Genomic DNA, 16,158 nt, shown 5'->3' on the forward strand with positions numbered 1-16,158 from the left:
TCTTTCTGCATCTGGATGTGTTCATCATAGTCATATACGAAAGTGTCAAAGTCAACGTCTTAACAGCAGATAGAAGGAAGAAGTAAGAAGTCCAGTTATTAGATCGTTGTCCGTGTTCTCTGTGCCATCTTCCAAACTTGAAACTCTCATCGTTTGAACAGTGCCCTTCCTTGGCTGAGGTGGCCCCCATGTGCTTTTTGTTTGTTGGGAGGTTTATCTCACTGACTCTCAGCTCATGCCTTGATATTTCACTCCTGCACTTGGGCACTGCTGTTGTCTTCTTCCTTTTGACATGACGCAGAGGAGGGGGACTTTCAGTCGTTGGTTCGAAATGAACCTTCTTATCAATGAAAGCGTTTATGACCTGGTTTCTCTTTGGATTCTCCATCATGGCTTACAGTCTCATAGGTTCAACACAACCATCTGTAATGCGGCCAGACAGAATATCCAAAGTTCAGGCTTACCCATCATTGATTTATCTTTTTTACCCTCTAGCTTTTCTTCTAGAAGAAATGGCGAAGATTCTGCTTTGTGTCCACGCTCGCCACCTGATCCGGGACGCTATTGAAAAGTAGAAAACAAAAAAGGCAAAGGTTGGAAAGGATGTTGCAACTTTATGGGTTTGAACAGATGCAAACGCAAAAGCCATGCCAACAAGGGCGAGCTAAAAAAACGACTGACGTACTGAACGACATTCGCAGACTTTAGCACTTCACATAGTCCTACCTGATAAGAGCCATAAGCACACATCATACTAGCCTCTAATCTCTGGCTACTCAATCCAGATCTTCATCGCCACCTGAAGATGGAGAAACGCTGGGTTGCCGGGGGATTTGCAACTGTCGGGAATGATTATGTATAGTAGTAGCTCCTACTGCAAAGGCGACACTTTCCGCGATCAATACAACAATGTTTATTATCACGTCATGGCGAACTATGGGGGAGACAAGCATGATGTTGAGGCCGAGGGGACAAGAAAGATGGTGAAAAGGATGTTGAAGATCGGCTATGCTGATATACAGGACGAAAATGAAGAATGGCGGTTTCCCGATCAAGCTATGGAGAGAGAAAAAAGAATGAAGTTGTATGAACGACTGTTTACTCAGACGATGAGTGACAAAGACAAATACTACGTAGGCTAGATAAATATTGGAACCGAAAGATCTTCTTTGGACGGACGGCCTGAAGAACTCGAAGAAGGTACCTCCACAACAAGTCTCAGCCGACGGAAACAAATCTGCCTTCCGGTTTACTATGGAAAGAAGGCCACTATATATGTGGTAGACATGCACCCTCTGAACAATTTTTTTGCAATGAACTATCCGACTCGGACACCCCGTAGCTACCGATTGATATAAAAATATGCATGCAGTTGGCCAATATGTGTCCTGCAGACGGTGAGAAAGGAGAAAATGCAATCGGTCAGATTGCTATGCAATCTTCCAATGAAAATGGCTAATAGCCTTGCTTATAGGGGCGTTTTTATTAAGGTTTATAAGTACTACTTTGGAGGTGAAAGAGGTGTGTTTTTATTACGTCCGACGAGGCGACCGCAATCGCAACACACTCCTTCTATTACGTATTACTGTAAAAGGTTGCTGGCTCGTCATTTTACAGTGGCAACGAAGCTCTTATTAGTCTCGTCTGAGTCTGTAGTTTATTAATAAAATCCTTTGCTTTATATTTTTCTGGTCCTACGAAGTTAACGCCACGCAAAATGGCCCCCAGAGATATCGGAAGAGTATTTATGGACGGTTAGTTGTATCTGCTTATTCCGCTACGTTACTGGTCGTCTGATGCTCGCCGCCAGTTGCATTTTTTGCGGCTTCTCAAGTCGCCCTCTATTATACCCTTCGATATGTCGTGTCATCACTGGATCCCGCATCCGGTTCCTCGAGAAAAGCTAAAGAGAAGAGCAAGAGTCTCCTTGCCCAGACGGGCCTCTCGGAAGCGCAACTAGCGTCGCTTGAGTTAGACGAGTATGAGCAAGCCATTGCCGCCGAGATAGTACCACCTTCATCGATCGACGTCACATTCGAGGGAATAGGAGGTCTAGACGATATTATTGCGAGCTTGAGGGAAACAGTTATATATCCTCTAACCTTTCCAGAGCTTTTCGGCAGTGGAAATGGATTGTTGAGTGCTCCAAAAGGAGTGCTGTTATATGGACATCCAGGGTGTGGTAAAACGATGCTGGCTAAGGCTTTGGCAAAGGAGAGTGGGGCCACTTTTATAAACCTTCCTCTTTCGAGTCTGTCAGTTCTAGGTCTTATCTCTGAATTTATTGATGCTAAATTTGGCAATTTGACCATTACAGGACAAACAAATGGTTCGGCGAATCTAATAAACTTGTTGCTGGGCTCTTTTCACTTGCGAAAAAGCTGCAGCCTAGTATCGTAAGCCATTTAATTTGCGTTTCCCAACAAAAAATCTGACAACTCTTAAGATTTTCATCGATGAGATCGATAGTCTCTTCAGAGAAAGATCGGCTGGAGACCACGAAGTGACTGCAATGATGAAAGCCGAGTTCATGACGTAAGTTAGGAAGTATATCAATCGTAGTCACTGAACTTCTCTAGTCTCTGGGATGGTTTGACCACCGGCAGCGATTCTAGAATATTAGTTCTAGGAGCAACCAATCGACCAAATGAGTAAGCGGAGTTATGGCCTTCAGCGGACGAATAGCAGCTCATTCATTTACCAATAGCATCGATCCCGCAATTCTTCGACGGATGCCTAAGAGATTTGCTATTCGCCTTCCCAATCATGAGCAACGAGTCAAAATCCTCACGCTCATGCTCATGCACACAAGACTTGCGTCTGATTTCTCCATTGAAAAGCTTGCGCAACGCACAGATGGTCTTTCTGGGTCAGACCTCCGTGAAACTTGTCGAAATGCAGTCATGACGCCCGTGCAAGAGCTGATGCGAGAAAAAGGGAAAAGTGGAGTACAAGGCTTGGAAAAGGCTCGGAAAGAGGTATGTTCTCTTTAGCGCTCAACTTACACGTCCACTCATGGTGTTACATGACTACAACAGGGTTTCCAAATACGACCTCTCAACATGGACGATTTTGTTCTGCATGATTCCCATGCCTATGCCTATGTCGATCCCAGCAGGAGACCTCCAGGAGCATATGTCACGGAGTCGCTTGATTGATACACGCTTTTTTGGTACCGTAGTATATGTCGTATGTATAATACACAATTCACAACGTCAAATCGCAAGCACGACAAGGCATTGTGTACATTCCAGCTTCAATGCTTTTTTGGATCCCCATTGAAAGAAGATAACGCTCTCGAGAAGTGTCGCCTTGCCATTCCGTATAGTCGCTGTCAAAGCAGATTGTACAAAGATGTCAAGCGCAGCAATTCGCATGAACAAAAAGTACAACCACCCGCCCGAAGCGGGACCATTGCACTGAAAAAATAGAAGTCGACATGCATAGTGAGATGAAAATCGAAAGGAGCTTTCTACTCTTTCAACTTGATCAGGAAAAAATACGTGAGCATCATGGACTTCTGCTTTATCTCTTTTATTAGTTTCACGATCCGTATCAACATTATTGCTTCCAGATGGGTGTATGATGGCGCTAGAAAGAGCACAAGCTTCAAACATAGGCTTACATCTTCCAATGGAATTACTGATAGTGGGTCGCTGTGTTTTGTGTTTTACATACGACGGGTTGTGTACAGTACAGTGTTGGGAATGTCACCATAATTATCTGCTGCATAATTATTATTCATGCATGTAGTAATATAATAGTTGTACTTTTATGCGCGTATTTTAGTTATTATTTACATGCAGGGGCATAATAAAACAGCACACAATAGTGACTACATACTTGCTTGTGCGATCCAACCAATGATCGACAGTCGACAACCTCCAGCCCGTACCTTGAACCTTGTTGTATCCGGCACCTTTTACCTCGTACCTTGATCCTCCTACCGTACAAGAAGAAAGAGCGTGAAACAAGAAACTGCATTAAATACAGCATATTTTGCACCCGTGATCCCTACTTTCTATATCTGCCTTTCCAATCTCAAGTTCCCTTTAACGGTACGGATAGGATACAGTAGTTGCAAAGCTTGCTTACAGTAAGGTGTGTATTGATTAGTATTGATTTTAATCTTAAAATAATATGTCGAGATCTGCGATCTGTAATTCTGTTGTTTTGTACTTCTTGAAATATCAGATATACAAGTGAAGCATGTAGTTCTTCAGTTCTCATCTAATTTTCCATCTCCCGTTCCTTTGGGTTATTATACAGGTAACTAAATGTTCTAACCCTTACGTATGTATTAACGACGACGTGACCGAACGATATTCCCGATCTTCAATTTCGCTCTCTGCGACTAACATCAATTTTCCAATCTCCACACGGTATTCCCATTTCGGCTTCTTACTGTGTAAGAAGCTAGCGAAACCATGGAGGTTCAGGAAGCGTCTCCGCGAATTCCATTTCGTGCTGCTTCGACTCCACCCGCCTCTGCACCCCATCTTTACACCACTCCGGCTTCTTACAATCCTTCGACCCGCGCTTCTCAAGATGGCTATCCGGAATCGCCAGTGGGCCTGCGGCCACAAGCCACATTCCAGAAGCCCTACATCTTCACTTTAGGACAGCTTCCCACCAGACGGAGGCGGTTCAGAATATTGGGATCGCCCAAGAGATTGTTTTTGATTGTCTTTCTAGCCGTTCTGGCCCTGTTAGGTAAGGACACTTTGAAATAGACACACAGATATTGTGGAGCTGAAGAGTGAAATCTAGGCAGATTCTGGCATGCAAGCGACAAGAGTAAAATCGCTCGACTGAAGGACTTCGATGGTCTTTGCCGGTTCGTCTCGCCAATAGATGCGTACCATCGGGACTTAACTCGTCTCCGGACTGTCTTCCGAGGCTCAAGCTTTTCCAGAAACTCCTCTATTTACCATGGCCGCTCAAAAACTTTCAAACACTACCATAGTTATTCTCCGACTGGACACCTCATTGTATCCCATGACCCTGAAGCGCCACATCCCATACCTCTGCTACTAGATTTGGGAGAGAAACGGTGGGAAGAGCTGCTTTCACGTCAGTCAAGGACTTTGGAGGAGGCCGTACGGGAATACATAAGGAGGTATGGGCGACAGCCACCCAAGGGTTTTGACAAATGGTGGGATTTTGCAATGCAGCACAATCTGGTGCTGCCGGATGAATACGACAGAATCAATCTTGATTTAGCCCCTTTTTTGGCATTGCCAAAGAGTGAAATGATGAGAAGAATGGAGATGGTGGATAATATGGCGGAAACATTTACTTTAGTGGTGCGAAACGGCTCTGTAGACATCGAGGTGAGACTTTTGTGCTGGAAGTTTGGTTGGTCTCAGCGCTAAATCTCACCTGCTAGATTAAAGATGAAGGGGGACTTCAATGGGGAGGGACACTGCCTCGCGCCAGAGACACAGCTTCACTACTTCGAGGATTTTCAGATTATCTCCCTGATATGCGTGCCACATTCTCCATTTTCGATCAACCTCAAATTTATCTTTCTTGGGCTCGCAGAGGATCTCTGGTAGACCTCGGGTTACGAGGAGAGAAAACATCACATTTAGAAGAGACAGATAGCGCCAAAGTGAAATTATCTAGGAGTTGTGCTCCAGACTCGAATTACAGGAAAAATGAAAATTTCTCGGAGGGCAAGTCTCTTATTTATGATAGCTTAGAAGCTGGTGATCTCTGCCAAAGTAGGTGTCATCTTTACCGAATGACCTCTCTGGGTGGAATCCACAGTGACGTTTACAGACCCTTATCTTATCCCTCTTCACGGATTAACGATTGAACCACATGAGCCATACTCCCATCCACGACCTCACACTCAATTATTACCACTGTTCAGTCTGGCAAAAACATCAATTAAGTTCGCCAATCTCTCCGTAACTTCTAATGGACAACTAATAACTGAACACACAAAATAGTTCTGACATCCTTGTGACCCCTCTTGACCAGTTCCACGACCCACCTGGCAACGATCCAGAATGGGAAAATAAACCCAGCTCCAAACTCGCTTGGGTGAGCTTTTCGCGGACTTTGAGGGGCTGTGCGTTGCTCACCTGCCGGTAGCGTGGTAGTCCTACTGGCATATCTTGGATGACTTCTGATCTCGATTGGAGATCTGCACACCGTTTTCGCCTTCACAATTACGCAAACAACCGTTCTTTAGAGCCCATGAATTATCTTGTACCTAATTTGGGACAAAGAAAAGAGGACGACTATGATGAACTTGACGTATATAGTGCTATGGGCGGTGATGAGGACTTGGATGGGTGGCGTGAAGGAAACACAGAAGTCAAGGAGCACAGGGCGACGGAGACGGAAGGCCCACTACGATATAAAGAGGAAAAGACTTTAACAGCCCAGGCTATGGAGTTCTTTTACGATATCAAGCTGGCTGGTGAGCCCATACAATGTTCCCAAGATGACGGTACTTGTCAGAGTATGTGGTAAGTCACGAATTAGCTTTTTCAGTCCGATATTTAACTTCAGGCGCTAATTAGAAAGCTAGGGATGAGATTGAATGGGCACCCAGACAAAGCGGAGACGATTTGAATTTGAACAAGTTTCTCTTAGACATTGATGGCAATGGTTGGAGGTGCGTTTGCTACTGCTTATCAAGAGACAGCTGAACGCTGACTTTTCTGCCGACGAAGCGGGCGGTTCAGAAAGCTGATGAGCACGAACTCACTGGTTATCAAGATGACCATGTTTACTGAATGGTTTCAACCGCATTTAATACCGTAAGTATACCGTCATAACTCCAAAAACGCTGCTTCGCGTGATATGAGTGTTGAACTTCATCAATTCTCACACAGATGGTTCATGTACATACCCGCTAAACTTGACTTTTCGGATCTTCCCGACATCATGGCGTTGTGAGTAAGCAGAGTGGTTCCTCGGAAGGCCCTCACTGATGATTTCTTGCTAGTTTCCGTGGTACACCTACTCATCCGGAGCTCGCTTTTGACGAGACGGCCCAAGCTCTTGCGAGAAATGGAGTGAGTCTTTACGCCAGGGAGATGATCGGGAGCCATCCGCTGATTGTTTGATTTCTTTGTAGAAATGCTTTGTCCAGAGAATGTTCAGAATGGAAGATCTCCAGGCCTATATGATGAGACTTTTCTTGGAATATGCCGTGAGTAATTTCAGTAATTCGTTGGCGGGCCTAGATGAGTCGGCAGTTTTGACTTTTACCTCTCAGAGGATTGCGGCAAAAGAAGGGGTGGACATGGACTTCCACCTGAACAACGATAACTGGACACAAATAAACTCGTTCGAACGGTTTAGCTCTCCAGAGGATACACTCGTGGACGGCGGTTACTCTTCACATTTGACGAAGATGCCTTTGCCCGATGCGAAGGAGGAAGCGCCGCGACACAAGGCGGCTGTAATAATGGAAGAGGCCAAGAAGGACATGGATGGGATGGACGGGGTAAAGCTTGAGGTATGGATAAGCGGCGACGATGTAGCAGTAGATACCACTGCTGGCGAACGGAAGTAGTCGATATAAATGATTCTGATTCCCATACTGTTATCTTCTGCTTGTTCCATATTCCTTCGTTTCATAGCCTTCATTTATCCTTTGGTGCGACATATACATGTGTAGATAATTCAATGTAATTATATTGTTATATTTTATTATGATTGAGATTGTACATTACTATTTGCTACGATAGACTCGTACAGCTTGTGCATAAATGACCTGCCGCCAACATAATGGAGAGAAAGCTGCTTTACTGAAATGCTACTGGGCAGAGGGAAGGAGCGATCGGTTCGAGACATAATTTACAACTTTTCCATGGCATGCCTGGTTCATGGTTAAACTACAAACTACCATGAAAGGACTTCGAGATACAATGGTATACCCCTGCGAGCAGCAACGTCTAATGCTGCTAACTGAGCAGTTTCGCATTCAGTCTTCGCAACTCCTGGGGAGTAAACCTAAGGATGACGGACATCACCCTTACGAGGTTCGGTCGCATCTCCTTGTGCTCGAGAAATTGTAGAATGACATTCCGCAGGTACTTAATGTAAATTAGCATCACCTTTCGCCTCATCCGATTGATCAGGACCTACCTCCAAATTCAGGTCTTCCTCGGGAGTTCTCTTGCTCTCTCCCAGGTCGCTGCCTATTTCCGTTCCAGCCGTTGTTCTAATGCTTTCTACGCTCTTTCTTCCCAGTGCGGGCGAATCGACGTTCACACTAGACATCGGAGAGCCGACCATGCTTGATCTCTGACCTGCGGCAGCAGCCCAATAACCCACTCCAGGATTTCGTTGCTTTTCCATCAGCTGAACGGATGACTGTATCTTTCGCATCTCATCGCGAAGTGTCTTGTTGGTAGACTTAAGGAAACTGATATGAGATTTGGAATCATCCAACTGCGAACGAAGGTCGACAAGTTCGTGCTGAAGAGAAGAAAGTTCCTCGCGAGCAGCCCGCTACAAAGGTGTTAGGGTGTATCATAGTTAAAAAAAAGCACACACTTCGGACTCGGAGGCGACAGCCTTGTCCCCCTCAACCTCCTCCATCCTGAGCTTCATCCTCGAAATCTCAGCTTCCAGGTCTCTTGTCTTCTGTTCTACTTCCTGGATCGTCGATTCTCTTTCTCTCAAGCCTTCTAAACTCCTGGCATGCTCTTTTTCTTTATCTAGAAGGACTCTCCTCATTTTCTCCAGTTCCCTCACCCTTTCTTGCATCTTACCTGCCCATTCTTCTTCGAGTTCGTTTCTCTCACATTCGAGCGAGCGAATACGAGCGCGAAGTTCTGAAAGCTTAGACTCAGCGCGAGATTCAGATTCAGCAAGGAGTCGTTGGATCTCCATTGGACTTGTACCTGACAAGCTGTTATTCCTACTTGAGGAGAGTGAATCCCTCCTAGTTTCTAGTACGGTCATCCCCACTGGTCCCCCTCTTCCCATACCATCATCTCTCAAACTGTCCTCCAGTAAAGAGCAGCGCTCGTTCGCCTCCCGCAATTGGAACTCTAGTTCTTTGCTCTTAGTCTGCATCTCTTCCATATCTGCTCTGGCCGATTCGGCCTCGGCTTGCTTGCTTTGTAGAAGGGCATGAATAGTCTGTTTGTTGGTATTGAGCTCTTTGATGATGGCTTCAAGTCCTGAAATTTTGACCGATTTTTGGGAAAGCTCTTTGGCGTGAGCAGCCTGAACAAAGGGCGTGAGCCATTGTCGCTATTCATTGAAGACGCGTACTTTTGTTGTGATCATCTCGAGCTCCCAACTCGCCTTTTTGTCTTTTAATTCTTTCTCATACCTTTCTTTGGCCCCCCCCAGCTCTCTTTCAAACCCTTTCTTCAGGGATGAGACTTCCTTCTCTTTCTCAATTTTCGCCTTTTCCATTTCCTCATTCAATCGACTCCTCTCAGCTCTCTCGCTCGCCCTATCTTTTTCGAGCTCCTCCTTTTCCTTTTCAACCTTTACAAGTTTCAGGCGGACAGTTTTGAGTAGAGAGATAGCTTTGATTCGCTTTTCTTCCTCTTCTTTGGCTTGAGTCTGAGCTTTGGCAAGGTCGGCACGCAGCTGAGTCACGGTGGCCGCAGTAGAGGAATATGTGGAAAGTTTAGACTGAGATTCAGAAAGGTCAGATCGGAGTTTGGAAACTAGTTCATTTTGAGAGGCGGATTCAAGTCGATGCGTATCACGGAGCTCTTCAATCCTAGAGTCTTGTACTGAAAACCAGAAGGTCAATAAGGCTGAGTTTATTTAATCGAAACCTTAACTCACAAGTGAGATTGTCTTGGAGTCTCTTCATTTCCGTTCCCATCATCTCAACTTTTCCTACCATCATCCTTATCCATCCCTCTAAGGCCTCGACATCACTGATGCAGCTTTCCAGTGGAGTAAGCTCTTTGAAAATCTTGTTTGCTTGGTGTGCCTGAATAAGAAGAGTTGTGAATCTGTTGGACAGATCATCGTACCGCCTTTCGAGGTCAGCCAACTTCTTCACATCCGTAGAAGCCATTTCTTCATCAGGCTGATTGAGATCCTTTTCATCTTGATCTGGCTTCTCTACAGGTTTTAGCTCTTTGTGGCCGGGGATCGTTCCCTCATCGACACTATCATATGACGTGGAAGCTCCTAAAGGATCCGCCTCTGGAGAAGGTAAGATCGACGATAATGTGGGTGATGGGGGTAATGGTATTGACATGGGATCACCTGGAATCAGTGTCCTCATCGTGGTGGATCGCGCGTGAATTTCCGTAGGCCCATTAGCGGCATCCGTGATTTGAAGAAAACTGACAGCTGGTGACTTTCCCGCGAACGTTGAGGGCTCAGCAGGCACTGAAGCTGAAGGTGAAGGTAAATCAATGTCCTTGACTCCTTGACCACTCGGGGTAGCGGGAAGTGAAAATGAGATTCCCACTGGATCAGAAAGGTCCAGAGAGCTTCGCCCAAACTGGAAGGACTTTCTAAGACCTGAGAGAGCATTCTCAGCGAGCTGACTTGTAGTTGCGCCGGTATAGGCCGCTTGATTCAGAGGCACGGGGACAGATTTTGACCTAACATCCTGTTTGCTGTTATTTGAGTGTGGAAAGGGAGGAGATGGGGAAGCAGGACGGGGATTCGCACTGGTTGCGTCCTGGGGACTCGAGTCTCTCGTGTCTTGCGGATGTTGATTTGCGTTCAAGGCGCGTGCTTGTAAAGTGGAGCCTGTTGCTTCTAAAGAGTTTACCGCCGCCTTGAGGCGGTCTTGGAGAGACACGGCGAACATCGTCGTTGGAGTAAGACAGGGAAGCGCGATGGAAAATGGGAGCTACGTACGTAGTGGGAATTATTGTTGTTTTTATTGTGGGATGTAAACCGCTGCGTCAATTCAATACGTAATACCTTTATCAATGTAAACTCCGGCGGAGGTCCATCCGCCGTCATCCTCCATTGATTGTACAACCGAAAATGAATTCCCATCAAACCCAACTCCTTCGACGACTACACTGTATTCTTCTTCGTTTTACCCACTGGGTGTATGCGCAACTCTGTCGAAATTGTAAGTTGAACGGCAACCGAAGATTGATAAGGTCGTGAATCTTCGGTGAAAATGATTGGGTTAAGGTCGAACTAATAGGTTTTGTACATCCAGACAAATCTGATATACAGCTGCTGTGCGTTTCTCTGGTTTATTTGGGGCAAGCTTCCTTCCGAAGAACTACTGGGGTCAACGATGAGGGGATGGGGATCTGTGCGTCGACGGAGTCCTCTGTGTACAATGGTGGACCATCGCAATGTACTGGTGCTTATGGTAAGTTGTACCTGGCTGCCTGTGATCAGAGAAGGCTCAAATCCAGACAATAACCATACCAAGGGACAATGCCCGATAAAATGAATGAATGCCAAAAGCGTGTCATCATGCCTTGAACGATTTTGACTTCCGACCTGCTTATCGCTTATGGGGCGTTATCGCAGGCACGTAGCGTTTAGAAATGTCATTCTTCTGAATCAGCCCGATCTTGTATCAGAAAACATCCGAGGAATATGGAACACACTGTTAGAATCGGTTTGTCCTGATATTTGGACACATTATTCATGACTGTGGAAAGAACTGCTGCTAGTTATACGCTGAGAACTCCGTTTACTCTCAAGATACCTCACACGGACTCCCGAGCTCTAATTTCTAAGCTCATAAACATCCAAGCATTCTCCAACCCAGCTGGTATGGGTATCGGGAAAGCAGCATCCATCACCGACACTCATCTAATTGTGGACACTTCATGAAGGCAAAAGAACAACTTCCCGTGACAGGTTTATTACCACTGGGCTCAATCCATTTACAAGCCTTATCGTGTTGTATTACAGGGCACGCAACATGTTCCTCAAATCCTGCTTTGATACACAATCTTCCTTTTGCACTCGATGCCCTCACAAAAAAATTACAGACCAAAGGCTATATTGTACTTGAGACGGCAGGACATTCATTGCAAAAGGAATCAAATTTTTTGAAATGATAGAAGGAAAGGGAATGCTTATCCTGATATATACGTAGAAGGAAAATGTATTCATTGAGAAGAGAACGAATTGGAAAAGATGCTAGGTTGAGCCGGCTCAGAGGGGATTGACCCAAATAATGGGGCTGGATTCTAGTTGAAATACCATCTGGCATACATACCATCATGAGAAATCGCAACTTAGAATGAGTTCATATTATTATCAGAAGGTTTGGGAATCCTTACAGACGCGACTAAATCGATAGGAATGGTATGTTTCGTATACCGATCTTGATATTTTTGCTTCAGTCGCACGGTATTAGGTCCATATTCTCGGTGCATCGATTGAATCGGATCGGCACAAATTGTCCGTTAACTGAAATGGAAGATAACGGGTGATTAGGTAATCCTTCGGTTCTTAGATTCCTCCTACAGTACTGGAATGGAAATAATGGACAACACAAGTGTGCAATCCGAAAAAGTCGGCAAAGTCGGGGAATGAAACGGGTCATTACTATAATGACTATACCAAGCAGAGTAAATCTAACTAGGGTTGATGCAATTGCCTGAGGGTCGGCCCATCACGATGGTTTGTACCGTGTCCGACCTTTGACGGACTGACGCCCCATCAGCCATAGTCAAACATTGCACATTGAAATCACTCACTTCGAGAGGCCTGGCCATTACGCATCCTTCACAGCTGCCTCAATCAAATTTCTCCATGTGGCAGCTCTTCCTAGCCTACCGAGGCCTTCTTCGACTTCGACGAGAAGACGCATAGCTTCCATTCTCAGTTCTTTTGCTTGACTTTGCAATGCTTCATATTCAACTGCCATCTCTTTAATGATGTTTTCTTGGCTCGGATAGTGCTCCAATTCGTCTGCTTTGTAGGATTTTTTCCTAGCCAGCTCTTTGCATTCCCTTTGAACCATGCCTAGTTCTATTTCGGCACATTTCAAGTCAAACTTATCTCTTAGATACGTTTTGCCTAATTGGAACCTAGTCTTCTGAACATCCAGACGACATGCAGGAGACAGTGGGAGATTTGAAAGGGCAAGAATCTTGGCCGATAAGAGTTGGATACGCACATCGACGTTCTGTGGTGCTGGTGAAGCTAGGAGAATGTTGATACTTTCTAAGCTGAGAAGAGGAGATGAAAGGATTGTAGGGGACGCCATGGTTCGTGTCATGGAAACAGAAAAGGAATGTTCTGAACGATGCTTAATATACTAGTATAAGTACATTATCCAGTATATGCAAGGATCTTCCAACCCACACGTACACGCGACGTATATGATGCTGGCCTGGCTTCGCTGTATTAAATAGCTGGCGAAAAGTTATGTGGTGCGATGATTATTAGTCGTCGTTCTTGGAATTTCTCTTTCGGCTGCCTTCTACGTACGTAGATCAGCAGCCGCCTTCTCGCCTGTTTGTCCGCCGGTATTTTATTACATAACCCAATATTTAGATACCCATTTTTGGCTTTACGTAATTAGTAGCCTTTTAACTAAGGCACGGGAAGCACATCGCGGTTCTTACAGCGAAAGAGCGCAAGCGGGAAACTCTCAGAATTATATTATAACGAGTACATAGATAACTAATGATAAATAACTGTAAGGTTAGAAGTAACTTAAAAGACTCTGCAGCTGGCTTGCTGTTGCAGTCGTGTTTGACCTTGGCTTTTACATGTGTATTAGTTTGCAGCAGGTGTACATCATAAACTGGTGAGCGAAGTTAGTCGCGAAGGAATGCAACAACTCAAAATATGGATCACTCAATCGCGTATCGATCAGACAGGTGAAAGAGCCAGGCTTTTAACACTAGCCCCTCGACGGACGTCGGCTGGTCACCGAAGAGGTACGAAATGAAGTAGTAGGCTATGCTGTTTTCCGGACCAGGAACAAAAAGGCTCCAACAACCATTTTTCGTTCTGTGACTAGCAAGATCGATATGGTACTTATTTATGGGCTATCGATAGGTTGCGTTATATGTCTTTGCAAAATATTTTTATATCTACAACCTCTTTGCGCCTCGTTTAACCTTGCTCATAGGTGCTGTCTTGATTCCGCCGCTACATGCGGCTCTGGAGTTCCCAAAGGCCTTCAAGTCGTTCTTCGCATCCTGCACATGCTGCCCCGGGTGAGAAAGAATGGGGCCCTGTTCTTGCGAGCTACTGTTGCCAAGTGGAATAGGTCTGTGCAATAAATTGTTCATGGGACTTGGTGATGTCCCGGTCGGCATATGTTCGTCCGACCTTGACATTTTTGCAACCCGAAATTCAGGAGGCGCAGCCTATAAATTGATAGAAGTTAACATCATCCTAATGGGGCAGCGAGTTGATGCTTGCTTTGGGAATGGCATGGATGCTAGTCATTAGACGGGCATACTACGCTCCATCAGTCAGCTCAGTCTTTTCCATAGTCCTAGGTGAAATTTTGGACGCAGAGTCAAATCTACTTGTTACTTACTTTACTGTAGCCCTCATAGTCTTCTAAGAGTTGTTTACCGGCTTCTTCATCCAAAGCACTTTCGGGATTGGGAAAAATCAACAAACACTTGATAGTCTGGTAAAGATATGGCAAATTTCAAGTTGCACAAAGTCAGAGGTAGAATAGAAAAGGAAAGGAGAGTAGTGGTGCACACATACGATGAGGACATGGCCTACACCATATTCTTTTTTCCAGCCTTTCTTCAACGTATCGACGCAAATTTCGCCTGATTTGGAGATGTTTGGATGAAAGATCTTAGTCACCATGGTACCTTGTGAAGTCATACATTAGTGACGAAGTAAGCATAACTCGGCATATCCTGCACGGGACACGCTCGGCCACCAAGGCACAAACGATGACTCACATTTTGGTGGAAGGTTCGGAAACTCAGAACCGAAAGCGAAGCGGATGCGAAAATAGCCTCCCTCATAAGGCGTGCCAGCTATTTGCAAAGGGACAGTCAGTCTGCAAACTCCAACATGACCAGCCTTCCTCTTTTGGTCTCCAACTATGTGAATCTCCTACGAGCATGCTCGCATTTATCTGGATAAACTTCTATATAGGTTGTTTAAATTCCTCAACTTTACGCACAAGGACCTTGAACCCAGCCTTCTAAAGCTGTGAAATCCTCTTCACCGACTGCTATCCTTACCCCCTCTGGAGGGTCGGACTTGAGGGCCATAATCTGTCGGGAGAGTAGACGAAGGGCTTGTGGTGTGAGAGCCTAACATATTATTTCAGCGAATGTCATACCATATAAATTGCGAGGGAAGCCGAGCTTACCATGACAATAAATGCTATTCTGCAGTAATAAGTTAATCAAACGGAAAGATAAGAGTTCACGTTTAATAAGGAAGAAACAGAAAATATAAAGAATCAAAGACTAGTTATAGATCTGAACCAAATCGTTTAACTCTTAAGCTTCTGAGCGATGAGGGATATGGGATACAGTTAAATGTTTGTTCAGTTGTTGTTGTTGTTGTTGGTTTGCTTGTTTGTTATTATCGCGTGCAGGCTTTTATTATCGCGTGCAGGATGCTGAGCGCAAGTGTGATTTACAATATAGAATCAAGCATCGTTTTGTAAAATGAAAGTAGACACCGTTGGTGAAACGGTATCATGCATCGTTGCCATTTCAGTTATTAATAAACGGGATGAAGATCGATGCGGCAAGGGTTCGACTCCCTTACGGTGTAATTTTTTAATTTTTTAATTTTTTAATTTTCAAAAATACTTTGGTGACCAGCAAAATATAGGCAAATAAGGTTTTACATAAATTATTAGTTCATTTATTTAAATCATACACAGATGATTTAGGGGTAAACAAAATGCAGCTCATTTTTATTTTTTATTTCTGTTAGGGAAGCAAAGGGAGACCTGATATCAGGGTGGGGGCTCAGGGAATGACGACAGTGGGTCCAGAACAAGTCGGTGGGGGTCAGTGAATTTGTCCAGTGACCTTAATAGAGACGCGCCTGATTTTGACAATGTAGCAATACTTTGACATGTGTTGCTTTTGAATACCTAATAGCTGAGAGCTGAGATAACGTACTCAAATCAACATTCAGGTCAAGGCACTGTGAATAGCGTTTATGAGCATAATTGGTTCTACCTTTATAGTCATTCATGGGGTACATGAGATCAACAAAAAAACTTTTACCTCATAAATAGAGGAATCGCCAGCAACCGAACAA

General features: G+C 44.8%; 5 protein-coding genes across 5 annotated transcripts; 2 read left to right on the plus strand and 3 right to left on the minus strand.

Annotated features, from left to right (window-relative positions):
• Positions 1-1,717: 1,717 nt before the first annotated feature.
• On the plus strand, positions 1,718-3,158 carry CNBD2270 (hypothetical protein; the record flags this gene model as incomplete). Its single annotated transcript, XM_770724.1, has 7 exons — positions 1,718-1,754; positions 1,811-2,255; positions 2,318-2,396; positions 2,447-2,535; positions 2,580-2,651; positions 2,708-2,978; positions 3,039-3,158. The coding sequence occupies 7 exons, from the start codon at positions 1,718-1,720 to the stop codon at positions 3,156-3,158; spliced, it is 1,113 nt and encodes a 370-aa protein (XP_775817.1).
• Positions 3,159-4,427: 1,269 nt separating this feature from the next.
• On the plus strand, positions 4,428-7,537 carry CNBD2280 (hypothetical protein; the record flags this gene model as incomplete). The annotated part of the gene is made up of 12 exons (XM_770725.1): positions 4,428-4,713; positions 4,771-5,333; positions 5,390-5,726; positions 5,773-5,899; positions 5,958-6,051; positions 6,103-6,482; positions 6,545-6,631; positions 6,690-6,776; positions 6,852-6,911; positions 6,965-7,034; positions 7,097-7,171; positions 7,238-7,537. 12 exons carry the CDS (start codon positions 4,428-4,430, stop codon positions 7,535-7,537), a joined length of 2,466 nt encoding a protein of 821 aa, XP_775818.1.
• Positions 7,538-7,928: 391 nt separating this feature from the next.
• Positions 7,929-10,768, minus strand: CNBD2290 (hypothetical protein; the record flags this gene model as incomplete). The annotated part of the gene is made up of 5 exons (XM_770726.1): positions 7,929-8,060; positions 8,113-8,478; positions 8,524-9,201; positions 9,250-9,725; positions 9,781-10,768. 5 exons carry the CDS (start codon positions 10,766-10,768, stop codon positions 7,929-7,931), a joined length of 2,640 nt encoding a protein of 879 aa, XP_775819.1.
• Positions 10,769-12,658: 1,890 nt separating this feature from the next.
• Positions 12,659-13,153, minus strand: CNBD2300 (hypothetical protein; the record flags this gene model as incomplete). The annotated part of the gene is made up of 1 exon (XM_770727.1): positions 12,659-13,153. The coding sequence occupies one exon, from the start codon at positions 13,151-13,153 to the stop codon at positions 12,659-12,661; it is 495 nt and encodes a 164-aa protein (XP_775820.1).
• An 835-nt stretch (positions 13,154-13,988) lies between these two features.
• Positions 13,989-15,250, minus strand: CNBD2310 (hypothetical protein; the record flags this gene model as incomplete). The annotated part of the gene is made up of 7 exons (XM_770728.1): positions 13,989-14,267; positions 14,323-14,361; positions 14,444-14,539; positions 14,623-14,735; positions 14,829-14,906; positions 15,056-15,188; positions 15,248-15,250. 7 exons carry the CDS (start codon positions 15,248-15,250, stop codon positions 13,989-13,991), a joined length of 741 nt encoding a protein of 246 aa, XP_775821.1.
• Between the last annotated feature and the right edge of the window lie 908 nt (positions 15,251-16,158).

Source organism: Cryptococcus neoformans, chromosome 4, assembly GCF_000149385.1.
Source record: "Cryptococcus neoformans var. neoformans B-3501A chromosome 4, whole genome shotgun sequence".
NCBI lineage: Eukaryota > Fungi > Basidiomycota > Tremellomycetes > Tremellales > Cryptococcaceae > Cryptococcus > Cryptococcus deneoformans.